Source organism: Pleurodeles waltl, chromosome 10 (genome assembly GCF_031143425.1).
Source record: "Pleurodeles waltl isolate 20211129_DDA chromosome 10, aPleWal1.hap1.20221129, whole genome shotgun sequence".
Lineage (NCBI taxonomy): Eukaryota > Metazoa > Chordata > Amphibia > Caudata > Salamandridae > Pleurodeles > Pleurodeles waltl.
In genome coordinates, this window is record NC_090449.1 from 70,801,390 (window position 1) to 70,821,853 (window position 20,464).

Below are 20,464 nucleotides of genomic sequence, written 5' to 3' on the forward strand. Positions count from 1 at the left end.
AAGTGCCCCGAGACCACTTTATATGCTTCCTACATGTCAGATAGCTCCAGGTCTTCATTGTATGTTGCCCTGCCCACTGGATGCTTTGGGCTTTACCTGAGTGCGGACAGAACTGTAGTCTCCATTTTTCAGCGGCCTGTGTGTGCATTACACATATGCTAGTGCTTTTTCAGCAAGGAGGACTCATTTGGAAAATAATGCAGTTGGAAGTTTTTAGTCTCCCTTTTTGAGGCTTTTATTCGCAGAGCATGCGTATACTAAAGATGTACAGTAAGCTTGGGAACCGTTCACTCTTTATCCTTCAGCCTGTTGGTTACCTTCAAAATATGTTGGACTTTAAACTGTTCATACTGTGCATCGTAATGCTATAGAAATAAATGAAGGCTAAAACATTCATAAATATGCTAGTGGTAAACCCCTAAAAATGATCTCAAATTAGGAAACACCAAATGGACAAGATAAACCTTGCATGGTGTCCCTAATACAGCAAGATCTCAGTTTCACCTCGTCTCTTAGGAAAGTGTGTCCTACCTTGGGTTGTGCATTGCAAGGCCAGCCCCGTGTGCAATGCATTTTGTGATCTATGTGTGGCGAGCAGGCACTGGCCTCAGATTGAAAGGTATAGTAACCACTTGCACCACAAAACATCCGAATTCACAACTACGGATGCCCACTTCTGCAGAAATTGATAGTACATAAGGACTAACCTAAATTGAATTCTATACCTTATTAGAAGCTAATGCAGATTTGTGTGTTAGTAATTTATTTAAGGGGAAGAACCATGTCTCTGCCTTTGAGCAGCAACATTGTAGACTATCTAGAGTGTTCAAATTGGTCCGCGTGTAAGCCCTCTGTATACACAATCTCACAGTGATTGGAAACATAAACATTGGCTAATGATTTAAAACCGTGAACAGATCCAGGCAAGCGTACCCCCTGAGTAATCAAAGACAGTAGTTACCCATTTTGACCTCATGTTTAAATGGTACACAGACGTTGGTTACCTCCGACTCAGGAAGAACATTGACCATGAAGATCATTTGCATCCGGAGTTCAACTGGAGTAGCCTCTGGCAGCTTTTGGGAGCCATTAATCATTCATTGAGGAAGACCATTGACTGATGATCCATGAGACCCTGAGCTTACCTGTTGCAGCATGTGGCATCCCTTGGGGTCCCTTAACATTACCCTTTGGAAGAATATTGACTATGATCATCATTGGAATCCTGAGCTCATATGGCTGAAGGATAGATTGTGCTACTGTAGGCATAGCTGGATTTTAGTATAGTGTGCTGTCAGAACCATGGCTTCATAGCAGCAATTTGTGCTAAAATAGCTTGATAATAGTGCTGCAGAATACCTCGGCAGTGGCTTGAAGTTATTGTTTTGTGTTTCTCCTCCTATGGCTGGATTGTCTTACTCACCTTCATTGTATTCATGGCCTAACAGTAGTACTTGAACTTGAATTAGTGTTAGTGCTTTGCCATAGTAACCTATGAAGAGCGTGCATGACACTGGGCTAACCTGGTTCTGTGCAACAGTCAACAAATCATAAATCTAGTTTACATGCAAAACCATTGACTCCCGTACTACTGAGGCTAAATAAAAGCCCTGCAACTCATGAGGCTTTTCAACATGCCATGAGTTTTACTTGGGAAGGGATGGGTACAAAAAGCCTCATACTAAATGCGGATAAAACAAAGGCAATAGTGGTCAAAGGTAATAACAAATTTATGGCAAGCATCATATTGTTCAAGTCTATGGCAAGCATCATATTGTCCAAATCAATTGAAAAAGTTCCCAGCTCCTCCTATTGTTGTGAAAAGTCTGGGTGTTAAAATAGTAGGCGATCTCATACTAGTTAATCAGATCTCTGTGGTTTTGTTAACCTGTTTTTACTACTTGGGTATCCTGTGGAAACGATTCCGCTTCTTAACTGATAAAGACAAAAAGTCAGCGGTAGCAGTCATTATTATGTCCAGATTGGACTATTCCAGCAAGCTTTCCTTAACCTTCCTCAATACGTGGTCAGTAGGTTCAAGTGGTAAAAACCGCCAATACTCCCCTAAATTTAAAATCCACTGTGTTCTCATCAGCACACCCCTTATTGACCAAGTTGAATTGGCTCCAAATAGACAAACAGGTCAAATTTAAGGCTCTATTTGTCATCTTTAAAGCCTTACATAATTGCGTTGCTGAATTTGTTGCCAGTAGGACTGAGACATACTGTCCTAGTCGAAGCCCTCAATCATCTGCAGTAAACTTGTTCAAGGTGCCTAGGGTATGGAAAAGCAGAGCAGGCGTAGTTTTTTTTTTCTTCTTTGCCCCCTAACTATGGAACTTACTGCCTGATGCGCTAAAGGGAGAGTCCAACTACTTGAGATTCAGAAGAGGATTGAAAAACTAGTTCTTTAGACAGGTGTTACAGGTGTACTCTCACTACTCTTTCTCCTACTTTATTCAGTGCCACAAAACCTCAGGGTGTGCATGCGCTTAAGAAATAGAATTAACATAACTGGGTGCTTTATGGTATTAGACCATGGCTTGATGATGCTAGTCTTTGATATCAGAGGTATGATTGAGTGGTTGTGCTGTGCCATGACAACCCATTGATGCATTCATTTGTTGTGCTGTGCGATGTATGACTCTGTGATTGTGCTGTGTGAACTTGCCCTTTAGCTCAGTAGTTGTGATGTCTGTTACTGACGAATACCGCGATGATTGTGCTGTGAAATACTGACCTGTGGCGCAGTGGTGGTGCATTGTGACACTATGAGCATGGCCTAATAGTAGGATTGTTTGCTGTTACAGACATTAATTAATGGTAATTTTGTGAGACACCATTACTTGGTGATGCAGTTCGGTATGGCTTAGTGGTAGTGGTGTATCATATTGGACCCATAGCTCAATACCTGTGGTTTTTGTTGATGAATTCTTCAGTTGACACTTGTACCATAACAGGCTGCAGACTAGGGCCCTCATTATGACCCTGGCAGTCTTCTGACCCCCAGGGTCACTGTGGCGGTTTCACCGCAACACTCATACACGCATTCACCTCAGCGCTCATACACGCATTCACCTCAGCACTCATACACGCATTTACTTCAAAATCCATACTCGCATTCAACCACGAATGCACACACCCATACAACCATGCATACACACACAAACACACATACACACATGCAGACATACAGGCATACAAACACCCATACACACACACAGACATACACCCACTCACACACGCAACACCATACAAACCTCCTACCCACCTCCCCTGTCAGACACCCGACTTCCCTTATCCGGCAAGGAGATCGTCCGGCAGGGAACGGAAACAGGCGATTCCTCCACCTGCAATGCCCCGGCATCAGGACAGGTCGTAATACGGCTGGTGGAGTCCTTCTGGAGGGAGGAGGGGGGTGTAACTGCCCATGCGCCTCCGCCCGCCAGCATGACTACTGCAGGCTTTCTGACCAAAATGTGGCGGAAATCCTGCAGTACTCGTAACATGGTGGCGCCCGCGGCTTTGGCGGTCTTCTGGCGCCCGTGGCTTTGGCGGTCTTGGAAAAAGACTACCAAAGTCATAATGAGGGCCTAAGTTATGACCGCGTTGACTATGACAAACGCAAGAGGACATTATAGAATCATCTAGTAGAATAAAATTTACCTTGTCACAGGTGATCAAAGTAATATTCAAAGCAGTGCTCTTATGTTTGAAAACAATTGCAAAAAATCATGTACCAAATTTACAAAACATCTGCACAGCAGTGTGTTCTTACCATTTCTCTGGTGGGGGCTTCCGTTAAGAGGCTGACCACCACCACGATTATCAAAGTCAGCAGGCCGAGCAGCATGGAGAAATAAAGGAAATTGACATATTTAATGACGGCAGGCCGGTTGTCAGGCTCGTGGCACAGCGGGGGGGTGTAGACAAAGTCCAAAGCCATCCGGATGATACCTACTGCCAAACCAATAACCAGGCCTGTAAATGCACCCTGCCAAGGCAAAAGAAGAATCAGGAATTCAGCTATGTATATCCGTGATCTTAACCCTTCAACCTTTCTTGCTGTCATAGCTATGGTTAAATGAGTGTGAATGAGCTGACCTTGGAAATCCCTTCTCCTTATGTCAATAGTTATCCTTCCCATTCTAACCACATGTATCGGTTTGTATTGGTCTATCTCAGGCATAATTTATTCATTCAGATTTCCATACACCTTTACTCAAGTGGCTACTCTGTTTTCTCCAAACAATTTAGCACACATTTTCAAAGAATTCACAGGGGTGTGGAATTTATTCAAATATCTACTTGTCCAGGGGACAGGTTGCTTTTCAAATCTACTTGTCCTGTAAAAAGATCTACTTGTCCCTTTGGTGCCATGTAGTGTGGCTCCAAATTATGGCAGCAATCTCATTATGTAAGAGCTCTGATAATAGCCTCTCTGATTATGCCAGGGCTACTACCACAGTAGGGCTTGAACACTTGCAGTTTCAATCCCTACTGTAGCAACTTCCTTATTTTGCCACCTTTCTGCAGATCTGCATATTGGTGCTGGAGGAAGCAGTAAGCAATAGTTCCAGGGCTGGAATGCCTTTGAGTCTGCAAACCTACTAACCTGCATGTTTTAAAGATTTTCACCAGCTTCTCTCTAATATTTTCCCATAATAAGAAAGGTTGGACATTTACTCCTGACAATGGCAGAATTAGAACTTCTTCCAGGGTTGGCCCTTGGGGACCCCTTCCTTTTTGCGAAAGTGTTAGCACCCATTTGAAATGAGTGCAAACTGTAATTGGTTTGCGCCCGCGTTCGCAAAACAATCCTACATTGCACTGCGAGTCGCAATTAGGAAGGGAACACCCCTTCCTAATAGCGAGTCGCAAACCCGTTTTGCGTTTCGGTAACCAAGTTACCGAATCGCAAAACTGGGTTTGTGCATCGCAATGTGCTTTTTGCACGTTGCAAACAGCGAAAGTCGCTGTTTGCGACATGCAAAAAGCTACCTACATGTGGGTCTTGGTCCCTAATTAGGTCTGGTGTTAACAAAGACATTTTGTTTTTATTAAACTTCTATTTCTCTCTCTTTCGGCTGTCTTTACTGTGACGGATCGCATTCTGCTCTTCCACAAGGAGTATATTGGCACACAAAGTAGTTTTGTTCAGTGTCAGGAACTACAGTGGCAATCAGTGACGTAACGAAACTGGAGGGTGTCCCTTGGCAAAGAACATGGAGGAGCCCCCTCTCCAGACTCACTCAGGGCAGGTGCTGTGCTGAAGGGGCCCCCTGGAGGGCGGCTGCGGGGCCTTTGTTATGCCACTGGTGGAAACGTGTGCTTTTAGAGTTCAAAAACTTTTTCTTTTTTTTTGCCAGTGTTTGTTACAATATTGAGGGCCTGGTAGCTCCCACAACAATAAAGTGTTACAAAAGCCATGTCAAAACAAGACACGCATTGATGAAACTAAAAGACTTATAAAAATATGTCAGATCAGTTGGCTTTGTCAGTGTTTGTTTATTTTCATGCTGCCCATAATCGTGTTGAAAATGGTTACACTGATTTTCCATTAGAAATATTTTTGGGAAATACTAGCATGCATCAAAACATTTTACTAAATGACACTTCATTTGCATCTAATCAGAGAGCATTCTGGGAGCATTATACTTAGCCTCATAGCCTAAACTTTTCAAACATGTGTATACACATTTATTTATTTTTGTACTGGAACCAACGTCAGTAGTGAAGTGTGACCTTAAAACATTTATTTACAGCACTCACCCTAATAATGAAGGCTTTCAAATAATGAACCATAAATACAAGTTCGAACAGCATTATCTTTTGGAAACACATTACCTCAACTGCAGAGAGTTCCACTCTCTGTAAACAGGCAGCCAAAGGGTTTGTGCTGCAGAGGGTTGGGCCTACTTGTCCCAAGGACAAAGTAAACATAAAAACTTGTTGCCCTTGACCCCAAACAAGATTTCCCGGGCGTCGGGCGATAGGAATTCCACATCCCTGAATTCAGCACATCTTTTCCAAAAATGTATCATACTTCGTAGACTTTTCAAACTTCCCAACTAAGCAAGCAGGATTGTTTCCTTCTTTCCAGATTTAGGAAGGCTCTATTTCATCTGTTGCTGGCATTTCCTCAGGGTTCTATAGAGGGCAGAAACTAGCACCCTTTGGATGTGATCATATTTCTCCACAGCATACCTTGTACTTTGTTATGTTCTGCCCGTTTTACAAGTTGGCCTGTAAGGTTTACCTTGTGCCTATTTTGAAAAGGGCTAATTTTGCACAAGTTAGACCAGCTTTTATGTTCTTACAGATGTTGAAGAGGGATGTAGTTATGTATGTTCTTAACCTTTTAAAGAGGGCGATGAGGTTAAGGAGTAGAATGGAGTGGGAATTTGACTCACCATGGGTGGTGGACGATGTACTGTATTGCGGTGTTGATTGTAGCATTTCAAATGTGGAGGTGTTTTTATGTAGTCTGATTTTAATGTTTTATTGATTTTTTTTAGATTTATGTTTGCTTTTATGGTTAGTCTTTTTAAACCGAATAAAACTTATGAACGAATGATGAACTATTATACATTAACATTAAATGTTTTAAACATTGTGTTAAAAAAGTGTTTAGAATACATCCACCAGAAGCTTTGCTCAGCCACCCAACTGGGGAGTGCAATACTTTGTATGGCTGCGTTTCTGCAGTTCCGCAAGGATCAGGTACTTTAGCCTGATATTGGTCTGAAAGGTTCCCTTCTTAAGGGGATGAAAACTCACCTCTTCAATGAATTTCTTCTCAACAAATAGCTATACGTAGCCAACACACACCCTCCCACCCTCCTGCGAGTGTCCTGAGGAGTAATCCATGATCATTAAGTATGTATAGTGCAAGTGTGTCCCCTTACTTGTATCCTTCTTCTTAACCACATTCTGTAGTTGTACAGCACTTTATGTAATCAAGTCTTCCTTTCATATGCATACATCATGATATAAGCACACTTTGTGGAGTAATTGCTTGTTTTTCATAGAATATTCGAAATTTCCCGTAAATGATGTGGATTATTCAGATATTATGCACATAATTATTAATCGTTATTGTTTAACTTGAAATAATTCCTCACTTTTAAAATTTTTTAAATAAACAGATTTTTAAACAAAGCTGAATATTTTTTTTAATTGTTCAAATGCCTTGTTCTCCAACCAACTCAATTTTTTTTGTAGTTTAGCTTTAAAAATGATTCCCAGCACTATATTTAACAAGCGGGAGACAACAGTGACCCCCCCCCAAGTTGAGGGTCTGAACCTGCCATGCCCCGAATCCCCCCACCTCATGCATCCAGGCGATCGGCCATTTCACCTCTCCAGGTCCCTCTCTGCATGTTCATCCTTGCGGACCCTTCAGAGATGGCACTCCTCAGCCATGGCCCATTCCAATAAGTCTGTCAGCCATTTTTTCACTTTTGGCATTAACAGGCTCGCCCAATGGAACGTAATGTCCCTTTTGGTGAGTTGCAGAGCCAGGTGAGCACACTTGTACCACATCTTGCTACCCCCCTTGAGAGGTGACAACAATCACAACAGGCAGTGTTGCATTGGTAAGTCCATCTTTGTACCCGTCACTCTATGCAGTTCCCACACTACCTTCCCCCAAAAAGACTCTACACACTGGCATGTCCAAGTAACGTGGAAATCCAGCGGTTTTGAGCAAAAGTCGCTATTAGAAGCTACTCCTTCTAATAGCGACTTTTACCAATTAGGGTCATCTTCACATCATAACGCTGCATACTGTAATAAGCCCGCTAAATAGTTGAGCCTGCGGTCTGAGATGCCCAAGACTCCCTCAGCCAAACACAGTTATAGAATCTGCAGTCTAACTCTACTATGCTTTCCGTCCCACATCAGGGACACTAATAGTTTATCCAGTTCCTTGAACAAGGAGTTTGGTAGAACACAGGCCGAATTCTGCATGGCATAGAGACAACGGGATAGGAACATCATTTTGGTTAATGCCACTCTACCCATCACTGACAACAATAAAGTGTTCCAGAATCAAATGGAAGTGGTTAGTCCTGCCAGTACCCGCCCCATGTTCAATTTGTATTGTTGGTGTGGGTTGTGTGTTATCTGCATGCCTAGGGAGCGAAAGTGACACACATCACAGTGCAGGCCCACCTCGGGCAGGTTTGCCTCCTCTCGGGTCGCAAGAGACACTGGGGGGAAATCATCATCTTGTGGCGGTTAACATGGAGTCCAAACCGCACCATTAACTGCAGGTGGCGGGGACACCAAGAGCACCAGGTCCGTCACGTATATAGCAGGGTGTGGTTGGAATACATGGACACTGCGTGTCACATTACCCACACGTATTCCACAGTCCCTCAGTCCGGCTCTCAAATGTATGGCCAATGGCTCCACTGCAAGGGCAAAAAGAAGCACAGACAGTGTGCCCCCTCATCTGGTTCCTCTCTCAATGCGGAAGGTGGTGTACACTATCTGGCTGGTGTGCACCCTCACCCTGAGCTCCTGTTACAAAAGGCAGACCCACTTTAGGAATCCTGGGCCCACACCCGTTCGCCTTATTACCTCCCACAAATAGTCCCCAGAGAGTGTGTCAGATGCTTTCTCTGTGTCTAACGTAACTAGCATTAAACACCTCACATCTGGTCTCATGCAGCACATGGCACAGTCTCTTGAGATTCATGTGAGTTCCTCTTCTTGGTGCAAAACCGCACTGATCTTTGTGCGCTAGGTGTGTGATCACTCGGCCCAGTTGCCCAGCAAGGACTTTCACAAGAATGTTGATGTATACGTTGGGCATCAACAGTGGTCTATACGAGCCGGGGTCCACAGGATACTTTCCAGGCTTAAGGAGCCTGATTATCAAGCCCTCCTGCATATGGGTCGGCAGGACACCACGGATACAGGCCTCAACAAGAATTTCTAGGAGGGTGGGGAGCAAGGAGGTGGAGTACGCCTGAAAATACTTGACAGGGAGACCATCAGGTCCCAGCCAGTGACCTCGGGCCATGACCCATAGCGCTTCCTTTAGCTCCACTGATTGTATAGTGTTGTCCAACCCCTCCGACTGGGCCGTCATCAGGCGAGGGAGTTGACTTGGTTTCAGAAGTCTGTCACTGCCCGTTCCCCACTGTCTGCTGGCATAGTGTAGACATCTGCCAAATGGTCATGCAGCAGGGAATTAATGTCCGTCTGTCCCACAGCCACACCTATTATCAAACACAAAAGGATAACCCAGAGGCTAGAATGAGCACAACGCTTGCCTCCACAACACACAAAATGCATGGTACCCCAAGTCAAAAAACAGGTCTCTTCATTTAAGAAACTATTGCTCTGCTACTGCTCTTCCTATTTATGAGTTACTTGGCATCACAAAGATTTGGGCGAGGTGGGCTCACTCACTTAATGTGACATGCTTCATCATTGGCCACCTTGTCCCACACTGGTAAGATAATACTATCAAGGCGGACTCAACCGCAAATGGGGCTATCTTAAGGGAGTTCTTAGATATTAAGCTTGCTGGATATTCAACTCAGATCCAGATGATAGTCTAAAAATATTTTAGAGTGGACCACAAAGTGTCCTATTTATTAAGGTGGTACCCTAGATATGATTAAAATAATACTGTAACGGTATTCATTAGAGGACATCCATGGTTATTATGCCTCATGTTTGTGCCAACATGTTTCTGTCCTTTCATTCATAGCCTGTCAAGGTCTTGGACAGTCATCAGGGCCTTTCTATGCAACCTTCATCCGAATTCAAGGAAGATTGGTGAACAAAGCGCAGAGTAGACCTACCTTTATTTCATTACTATGAAGGCAGAACCCCAATATTTAACGGCCTGTTTACCACGTGGTCTGTTGAGGGAGGGTGTCTCCTATAGTCATACCTTTGTCAAGTAAAAACACACCCAGATGCATCCAACCCCATCTGCTGAGACAGCCGACTGAAAGACCACAGCCATACCTCCCCCAGGGCGGTTAGGTGAGAGTATAGTGGGCCTTTCACATCTCAGCAACCAAGCCAGCATACTTCCTGCTCTGTCCCCTTCTCTGTACAGTTGTTGCCTATAGTTTTGGTGCACCTGGCAATATAGTCTGTCCCATGCTTCAGCCAGAAACCTGTCTTCTGCCTCACGACCCACCATCTAATGTTGCAGGCTATTTAGACGTTCACCCCCCTCCTGCAGTTCACGCTCCAACTTTTTTCTGTCCCCATCAGTCTTGCTGAGGCTTTTCACCTCTAACAACCACCTTGAGCATGCCCCACTCCATCCCGCATGATCAAGTGGTAGACCTTTTATTATTTCACAAAGGCTTAAGGGTCACCCATTGCTTACCATTGGTTGGCTTCATTGTCACTCTCATGTGCTTGCCTCTGATTCGTCAGCGTCCATGGGCTTCCTTTCTCTTCATGTGTTTGTCACTGCCCTGGACCATTTTTCAGGAGCTATATTTTTCTTTTGGTGTAAACACTGTGTAAGAGTGGCTGTCTTTTTCACCAGTCTCTTTCATGTACTTCTCCCCTGTGTTCCTTCCCAAGAATCTGTTTTGCCCATCCTTTGTGGACTGAATGGTTGCCCCAGACCCTAAACCCAAACCTCTGTTGTTTGAGTGTTTAACCCAGCCCTTCTCTGCGGCTCTCTGTTGACTGTGAGCCTGTCTGTTTGTATTCCTTAGAACTCTCCCACAGCCAGCGTGTCAATGTGCTTTCCCCAGCCCCTCATGCCCTCCCTGTTGTCTGTTTATTTTCCCTGCCCCATGCCTTAGTCGTGTGCTTGCCTCACCCCTTCCCAACACCATCTGTTGTCTGTCTGTTTGACCACACACCTCCCGCCCAACCTCTGTTGTCCTTCTGCTTGCCCCGTCCCCTTCTGCCCACCCTCGACTATTGGTCTGCTTGCACCCGGCCCACCCACCTTTTCTTGTCTGTGTGCTTGCCAGATCCTCTCTCACCCACACTGCATAGTCTCTGTACTTGCTTTAAACCCCTCCTGCCCACCCTTGGTTGTCTGTGTGCTTGCCCTCAACCCCTCCTGCCCACACTCCATTGTTCATACATTGGCCTTAATTCACCCTCTTTTTATTGGCTTCTTCAGTTTTGAGACTTCTGGTGCAGTTGGCAGACACATACTACAGCTGGCCAGATTTGACCCATGCTATTGTTTTTTGCCAGCCACTGGTGGTTGTTCTGTCTGCCCTTCGTTTGCTAGTTGATGAACATATTTGTAATAGGGGCTGAGTGCTGCTGGTGCAGGTGTACTTCTAACCCATCAGTATTTTCTGAGTGTGTGAATGTTAGGTGTGTGTGTGCATGCACAAAGTCATCCAACCGCTGCAGTCATACAGACAAACTACTTTTGAACTTACCAGCAAAACTGTAAATGTAAATGTACAATTCCTGGAAATGCTATGGACTGGTCCTAAAATGTGATAAACCGTCTACCAAGCCAACGTTTGAAAGGTGCTTTCCAAAATCAGCTAATGTCGGAGGAGGCTGACCAAAACTCAGTTTCTGCCTGTGATATATTATATTTTGCGTGTTGTATCTTGTGGTGACATGAGTTTTACCGAACAGCTAATGCTGTCTATAGGCAGCCTTAAAATCAAAACACCAAAAACCATAGAACTAGACCCCACAGTGTCCACGTCCCAAACCCCAACCAAGAACTAACCCAAACCCACAGACCTAGGTGTGTAGAGTTCTCTTCCACACCAGTGTGTTTGGTCTTAAGTCAGGAAATTAGAAGACTCTTGGCTTTCAACAGTATCTCTTTTTTTTCTGGGTCACTGCTTAAACCACCTCTTTTCGGTGCTCCTTGGAGCTCATTATGATTACCTTTCCAGCTACACTATGATCTTTATCGCAGTTTTTAAAGGCTGCATGTGCTTCATCTCATCTGGATCATCACTCCATTGGCACCCTAAAATCTGTCTAGTTGAGGCACAGTTTATAAGTCCTTCTTCTGTTTTTTACCATTCAATTGGATAGGCTCTACGCCTTCTCTTTCACTGTTTGTATACTACCTAAATATTAGTGATCTCTATATTAAGAATTGCATACAGGGCTTTAAATGGGCTCTAATGCATCTTTTACCATTTGGTTGTTTCATATTCATTAGGGTGGTCCTGAACCATATTTTTCTTCACATTTTTGTTCCTTAGAACTCTCCCACAGCCTGCGTTGTGAATGTGCTTCCCCCAGCTACTCATGCCTGTGAAGCGCAGCTTAAATAGCTTCTTATTTCTCTGTATGTCTGCCATATCACCTGTTACACAAACAGCCCACGTGGGTCACAGTAGGCCAGGTGTACTCCAGAGCACATGGGGGTTAGGTGAGGGCGAATAAACCCCCCCAAGTCCCTATGAATTGCACCACCTTTTAAAAGACACAATCTGTGGATCAGAATGAAGAGCCCTGATCAGGCCCAAGAAGCACTTGTCCCAAAAGCTGGACTATTCAATGGCATCTACCTAATGGCTCCAGGTCTGTTGTGAGAGACCTGCCATTCTTTGTGCCCCCAGCACAAGACTCTATCCACAGCATAGACTTTAGCATTGCTGCACATTCCCTGCAGAAGAGTGATATCTGTGGTCCCACAAGGGTTGCCACCAACTAACTAGATATACTCTTGCCCATGCATATGTTCATGCAGTATTATGTTCATGCAGTATCCTTCCGGCTTTGGGCTGTTGAGAGAATCTTACCTTTGCTTCTCCTAGGAGCCATGTTATCCAAATCAGTCAGAAGCTCCATCAGAAGTGGGATGGCTTGGTATACACTGGCAGGTAGTGGGGAAGCAGGGCCTCAGTAGAACCCCAAACAGATTAAAGCCATCTGTTGTTTCAGCTGGCCATGCCTACCACACTAATAATTTCATTTATTGCCCACGTTGGCTGAGGTTTGTGATTAAGAATTTCAATTATTTTGGAGAGGTTCTCTCAAGTTTTGATCTAATAATGAGGTATTTACTAAGATGTGCAAACACTTAAAACTTGCATACATATTTTTTGTGATGTATCAAATATGCATCCTCTTAGCAATTTAGTGAGCGTATTTTGTTAGAAGAGCAGGCTTCGTATTTATTTAATTTATACCTATGAATACAGATGACTAGCTGCATGAATTGATGAATTAATGGTCGGGCTGTGTTTAGTTGAAAATGTATGCTGTAAAGTGTATACTTAATGTGTATGTTAACATTTCTATACTTCAAATGATTTCATTATGATAACATTACACAACTGCAAAGCACATTACCCAGTACACCACAAACAAATGTAATTGGTATTACAACTAGTTTGAGTGTTTGACTGACCTTTTCATTTGCACGCGTCCAAAAACAGCCAGCAATGAAGACAATTGCCACTGGAGGTTGCAAGTAGGAACTTATGGACTGGATGTAAATAAACAGCTGCCCTCCTTGGCTGGCCTGCACCAGGGGAATCCAAAGAATGGATATGACAACCAACACCAACACAAAAACCCTGCCAGGGACAAGAGAAGCAATGAGCTGACATTAAAGGCCTGAAGTATCCTGGACTGACTGACTGTATAATGCCACAGGGCTTCCACACAGGGAAAGGCAGGGCTGGATTAGTGCCAGAAGAATCAAAAACCTAGGTGGAAGTATCTGAAACAGAAAGATCAGAGTGAGAAGTATCTCCAACAATGTTAAATAAAGGGGTTGTACAAACTAGTAAAGAGTTGGTTGAAGCCCAATCATGTAACATGGAGCACGGAGCAACCACAGAGGAAGAAATGACTTGTGTCTGGACCAGGTGGAAACAAGTAATTCATTGAAGAGAGACAACACTAAGGTACAAATAATATGAGTCAGGATCAAGTGGCACATCATTAAACACAAAGAGAACACAGAGGTGCAACGGATATGATTCAGGATCACAAGGGCACAAGTCATTCACCAAGGAGAGGATGCAGAGGTGCAAAGGATATGAGCCAGAATCGGAAGGAGACAAGCCATTCAACCAGAAGAGTACACTGTGGTACAGAGGATCTGAGATTGGATCAAAGGGGGCAAGTGATTATCGACCTTGGTAGTGGTAGTCTGTCCTTCAGGGTGGCAGAGGATATTACCTCCAGCACCATGATAGGGTTCCATCCGGGTACAAAAAGTTTGGTAGACGGCCGGCATAGTTTTGGTAACCATTCCCTAAACTTTTTTATTCAGAGACAAACTCCCCAAGTAGGAGTTTGTTTCAGTAAAACAAAAAACACTAATGATCTAGTAAGTTAATAGCTTAATGGCTCATTATTTGTTTTATTTCTGTCCCTTACTGAGGGAAAGAAAAAAGAGGACATTACACCATTCACCCTAGATAGGGCAGGTTTGGTAATGCCCTTCCGCTAACAGCCCCTTTTCCATCAGGCCATCTGAGAAATATTTCCATCCGTGTGGCTGTGTGAATAGAGAGCTTATGGTACACCTGTCTCTAAATGAGGCAGGCAGACCAAGCATTTGGGACAGTGTATTGTGTCCGCCAAAATATGTGCTAATTTTGTTTTGAGAAGTATTCAGTATTGTAATTAGTTACTGGTGGAATTCATCTAAAACGGAATGTGATATTAGGGTGAAGTAGATGAGATGCAGCCAGGTAAGTACAGTAAATGTAAACAATAGTCATAGTTGGGTGGAGCCCATCAAAAGAGTCAAAAGAGCAGGTCCCTAATGAAAACCTGGAATGGTTACAACAGAATATTTTGCCTGGGTGCTTGTTGTGAAATTCATGAAAAAAAAAAACTACTACTAAGGATATTTCTATGTTTCACTAATACCAGAGACTAGGTGACTCGTGCCAATTCAGAACAGAAGTGCCTTGAGCAGGGTTTTGAAGGTAAATAACACTAGCAGGGTGTCTCAAATAGGATCAAGGTGTTTACTCTAGATAAGGGCTGCTGAGAATGAAAATTGCATTACCTTTGAATGTTAATTTAAATACAGAAGTGCAAATGGGATTGTTGGAGGGACTTCATAATGACCTCCATGGGCCATTTTCTCTGCGCTTTACGGTAATTTTACATTTTATACTGCTCAGACACGCCATGGGTTGTACAAAACAAATCAGCTTTGGAAGATCCAAACTAAAAAGGGCAGGCCTCCAGACAATTTGTTGCAGTCAGCTTGAGGCAGATAATCCTCTGGCAATGTGTTTTCTGAAGCAGCAGGGCCGGATTGGCTTTTTACTCAAATGGGCAGGTTCTCAGTGGGCTGGAACAATTGGAGGTCGGTTTTGAAAGTTTAAGGCACCTGCTGGTGCTCTGTCACTTTCACCAGTTCACCTTTTGTTAGTTGCAGCTTAATTGGGGGTGGGAAGGAGATAGAGAGAGAGAGAGAGAAAGGAGTGGGTGGTGGAGAGAGAGAATGGATGAATGGAAGAGAGTGATAAAGGATGGAGATGTGTGTGACTGGTGTGAGTATTTTTGTCAGTGCTGCAGTTGGTTCCCTAGCCTGGCCTTACTTGGCAGAGCTTGCTGAAGATCTGGCCTCTCAATGTAAGTGGATCCCCACCTCTAAATCAGACAGGGAAACCACAAGTCTGGCAGATCAGGACTTTCAGCAACCTCATAATGACTCCTAACTTTATCCCACGTATGTATTTTTCATTTGGAAAATATAATCCTTTCCGTGCTAGTGCTTAGAGATTGAAAGTTAAATGAATTTGTCTCAGAATTTTGTGGTCATACTTGATAAGGAGCGAGTAAAAAATATGATTGGGCAAAGTGGAGGTGAAAGCCACAGGACAAGCTTTAGGGAAGGAAGCTGCAAGATTTTTTTTTAGTGACTTTAGAACTGCCCGAATTGAGTTATTAGATCTCTGTCTTCAGTTCTAAAGAAGGTATCAGAAGAAGAGCTATGACACAATCCGGGTTGACATTAGACTTTAGGGCAAGAGAAGTGAGTCATGTTTTTAAATGTGCAAAGAAGTGATGAACCAAACCAAAACAGGAAAGCGAGCAGGAGATAAAAGCAAAAGTGGAATGTCCTGTACCTGCCGACAATCATGAGCTCCCATTCAGAAGAGCGAGGTCGGAAGAAGCGCCACAGGTCCATGGTGAAGATTGTGCTTGCGCTATTAAAGATGGAAGTCAGAGAGGACATGAGAGCAGCAATCATTACTGACATCATAAGGCCTCGCAATCCTAAAAGCAAATGAGGATGAGTGGTTAGCAATACAAACAGCAGATTTAATACCTAATATGAAAGGCCCTCCTTTATTATTTAGCCAAAAGTCTATCCACACATAAGTTCATTCTAGTTCTGTGAGAGGAACAGGCATGCATCTTCCCCCCATTGGCAGTAGCTTTGCTACAAGACAAGTCCCACTTATTTCTTATATTGAATATAATTCAGAACTCTTCTTCCCCTGGGCGATTACTTTTTCGTATATAAGCCCTCCTAATCAACAGATGTCACTTGAAATGCAATTTTCAATTGACACATATAACCGCAGATTCCTCACCTTGTGAATATACTCTGGTGCCAGACCGGATCCGGAAAATGTAAAGGAGTGCTCCTGCCTGCTGGCAGGTGGCACAGAGTAACTCAGTGTTAATGCATTCTAATCCAGAAGTGACAAGTAGAGCTGCATATTAGAGGCTCCCATAGCGCTGCATCATTTCCTTTTTTTCTACACCCTCAGATGTGGATTTGGAGTATCGCTTGTGAACAGAAATATTTCCTTCACATTTTCCAGTGTGCAAGAGATGTCACCAGCTAAGACTACAGGACTTAAGTTTTGTAGGGATTCTTGTAAACATATGTCTGTGACTTACCCCCACAAAGTGTTCATTTGGTGCTTGGGTTTGTGGCACACCTCCATGCCTGCTTTGATTACACCCAGTGGGAACATCAGAGGCAGGCTGATGCAAGTTCTCACGGACAACACCAACTCCATGTTGTACTACAACAAGCAGGGCTGAACGGGTGCCACAATCCTGTGTCAGGGGGCTCTATGCCTCTAGAGCTGGCTGGATCCTCAGGGTATTTCCCTGATGGTGCATTACCTGGCAAGATCTTTAAACGCCACGGAAGACAAACTCAGTCAACGTCACCTAGCCAATCATGAATTGAAGTTGTATATGTAGGTGGCAAAGGACTCTTCCAAAAGTGGGGAGATTCCTGGCTGGATTGTTTTTGCACTGCCAAGAGCATTCAGTGTTAGCACTTTTGCATGCTGGAGTTTCCCGGAAAGCTTGGAGAAGCATTCCTCACGGAGTGAAGCATGTGGCTCCTGTATTCCTTCCACCTGCTTGCCCGCCTGCCCCAAGTTCTGAAAAATCCAGGGGTGACCGGGCCCTACTCATCCTAGTGGCACCAGATTGGGCCAGAAAAATGTGCAACCTGGAGGACTTGGGCTTGACCATCTACCTTTCCAATCAGGCTTTTGCTGCGGGAGGACCGCCTGTCACAGCAGCAGGACGTGGTCTTGCACCCCAGCCTGCGCACTCTGCACCTCCAGGTGTGCAGATTGAGTGGTGGGAGTTTGATTATTTTGATCTTCCTCTTAGGTTGTTGATGTAAGTCCGGTAACAAGGTGCCCTTTGACAAGCTCTGTATCAACAGGCTCTATGCAATCAAAACTGTTAGAGGAGATAACTTTCTCCTACCCCACCTCATTGCCTAGCTCTCTGAAATGTGGTCTGTCAAATGCGAGGTCCCTAATCAAGCATGCAATTGAAATGAATCTGTTGTTCATGAGAGAAAACTGGGATATACTCTTTATCACAGAAACTTGGATCACTCCGGACTCTGCCATTGAACTTGGCCTGACCTGCCCTGGGGACTTAATTTCCTTCATAAGATGCATACTGCTAGAGGTGGGGGGAGTATGAATTATGTTTAAAAATAGCTGGAACATAATATCTCTAACTCTCAATGAACTTTCCAGCCCAACTTGATGGGCTTTTCTTTGAAATCTGCAAAAGGCTGCCTAATTTCAGGAATCTTATGCTATAGCCTCCTGGACTCCCAGCCTCACGCCTACAACCTCTAATAGAGGTTATTTCTAATACAGCCCTGGCCCACTCCAACTTTTAATTCTAGGAGACTGCAGTATGTGGGCTGAAGAGGTGCCTCTTTTCCCTCATACAAAGAATTTTGAAGCTCCTGTAACATCTTATAGTTAAGCCAGTTGGTATCTGGTTCCAGTCATCTTAGTAGCCATACTCTAGACCTCATCCCTGCCCCAAAGGGTTTGAGCTCTATTAAGGACACTCTTCCTATGTGCTGGACTGAGCATGCCCTAATAACTTTACATCTTTTTGTTAGAGAACTCAATACCGCTAAAAAGGCAACAGCCATCTCACATATGGGTAGGACATGGCATAAACTTGGAGCGTCATTCTGCCACAGGTTAACTAATATGTCAGTTACCTTTGACCACGACAAATTGGTAGAAGAAAATTATAAAACCATTGAGGGAACAATTTTTGAACTACTCGATACCGAAATCCCGATGCAAGTTATGAAAAAGCACCGTCAACCTTCTGCTCCTTGGTACAGTCCCTCTCTAAAGAGGCTAAAGGTAGTGAGCAGGAAAGAACTGACATAGCTCCGATAAGGAGGAGGATAAAACAGAGCTAAGATCCTCTCTATATGAATATAAAGAAAGAGATTAATAAAGCAAAAGATAGTCACCCCCGTTCTTGCTGCCTCTAACAAAACCAAAAAGGCCCTTGACATCATGCAGGAGATCTCTAGCTCTGATTACTTGAAAAAATACATTACACTGTCCCAAGAACTATGTGAGAACCTTACCTTGTTCTTTGAGGAAAAGATCGGCAACATTCTGGGTGACATCAAGGATGGCTCTCAGTCAGAGCCGGCCTTAGCACTGGTAGCACACTGTGTGAAAATGTTTGTTGGTCCTCCCCACTCTCCTCCCAGTGACCACTTCTGCCACAAATTGCCTCCCTACCATCCTTTAACAGTGCCCTTCAAAACGCTGATCTCGCTCTAGGTAGAACACTAATCACCAGAGTTACCATGACATTTATATTGTTGCCTGAAAATTGCTGGAGGCAAGGAACGCCGCAGCAGGTGCTTTTAAAATCATAATACAGTTGCAAATCACGGCTACCCCACCCATCAGCATCTGGTGCGGTGGCACCGGTCGCACCGCCCTAGAGCCGGCCCTGCTCTCAGTTAACAGGTCCACCCTCAGTTGCTGCACTCTCTGACGACAGCCCAATCACTGAGTCTCTTTTCCACCCTGGCTGTATCTTATACGAGCCAATCAATGTCTTGGATAACTCTTAAGTGTAGACTTGATAGTTTTGAACCTATTTCAGATGATTGTTTCTGTTCTCTACCCAAGTCTACTTCTTCTGGCTCTCCATCCGACCCTTTGCTGCATAACATCTACAACATTACGGCGGAAGAATCTTTCCCACTGCTCCTGCAGATTTGCAATTAATCTCTGGACTCTGGCGCAGTACCACAGACTTGGAAAAAAGCCATTGTCTCTTCCATTTTCAAAAAATCATTGTACCCGTCGGTCCTTAATAACCAACCAATTTCATAGTTGCCTGGAACACTATGTTAGCAAAAACTATCCCACTACCTGGAACAGGTACAGGAGCAGTAGCAGTTTGGATTTAGGCCAGGACATGGAACTGAGTCAGCCCTACTCACTTCCATGGACGAGCTCAGGATGTCAGTCGATAGCGGCCAGTCAGTAATCTTGGCCCTACTTGATCTATCTGCCACTTTCGACATGGTAAACCACAGCATTCTTCGGCATAGGCTTGCTTCGGCAATAGTAGGTGGAACAGCAATGAAATGGATGTCTTCCTATTTGTCTGACTGTTGCCTTCCCCCTTCACTCTCCTTTTTGGAAAGTTAAACATAGAGACACCCCCAGGGGTCAGCGCTTAGTCCAATATTGTTTAATCTATGTATAATGGCACTAGTGACTTTTATCAAAACTCACAACTTTAGATTAGTCAATTATACTGACGATACTTAGCTGATTTTGGCACTGGACAGTGACCATCAGACAGCAGTCAATTGTCCCTTTAAGGTCACGTCACCAAAGTAGCTGGGGCATGCTTGTTGCTTCTCAGGGGTGTGCGAAAACCCCTTCCCATTTTACCGACAACTGCCAGAATTCTGATTGTGCGCATTGTGATCCTGAGTAGGCTAGACTATTGCAATGCTCTTTTTTTAGGAGCTCCAGACTTTCTAATAAACAGACTATATAAAGTTCAAGACACAGCGGCCAAACTGGCATTAATAGGCCTAGAAAATCATCCTCATCCGATGCAGTGAAGGAGCTTCACAGGTTACCAATTAAACAGAGAATAGTTTTTAAATCGTTATGCACTGTCTGTAAAGCCCTCCGGGTTCTAGGACCAATCCCCTTACAAAAATGTTTTCTAAGGTATTCTCTGGGGCGATGCCCTCGTTCTTCATTGGCCA

At 44.0% G+C, this 20,464-nt stretch overlaps 1 protein-coding gene across 1 annotated transcript in view; it reads right to left on the bottom strand.

Annotated features, from left to right (window-relative positions):
- Window positions 1–20,464, bottom strand: part of SLC5A11 (solute carrier family 5 member 11) — a 110,065-nt gene that overhangs the window by 18,350 nt on the left and 71,251 nt on the right. The window contains exons 12-14 of the mRNA XM_069209712.1: window positions 16,035–16,185; window positions 13,343–13,511; window positions 3,779–3,994 (exon numbers count right to left, since the gene is read on the bottom strand). Of these exons, the coding sequence (XP_069065813.1) occupies window positions 3,779–3,994; window positions 13,343–13,511; window positions 16,035–16,185 (536 nt within the window). The remainder of the gene's footprint in view (window positions 1–3,778; window positions 3,995–13,342; window positions 13,512–16,034; window positions 16,186–20,464) is intronic.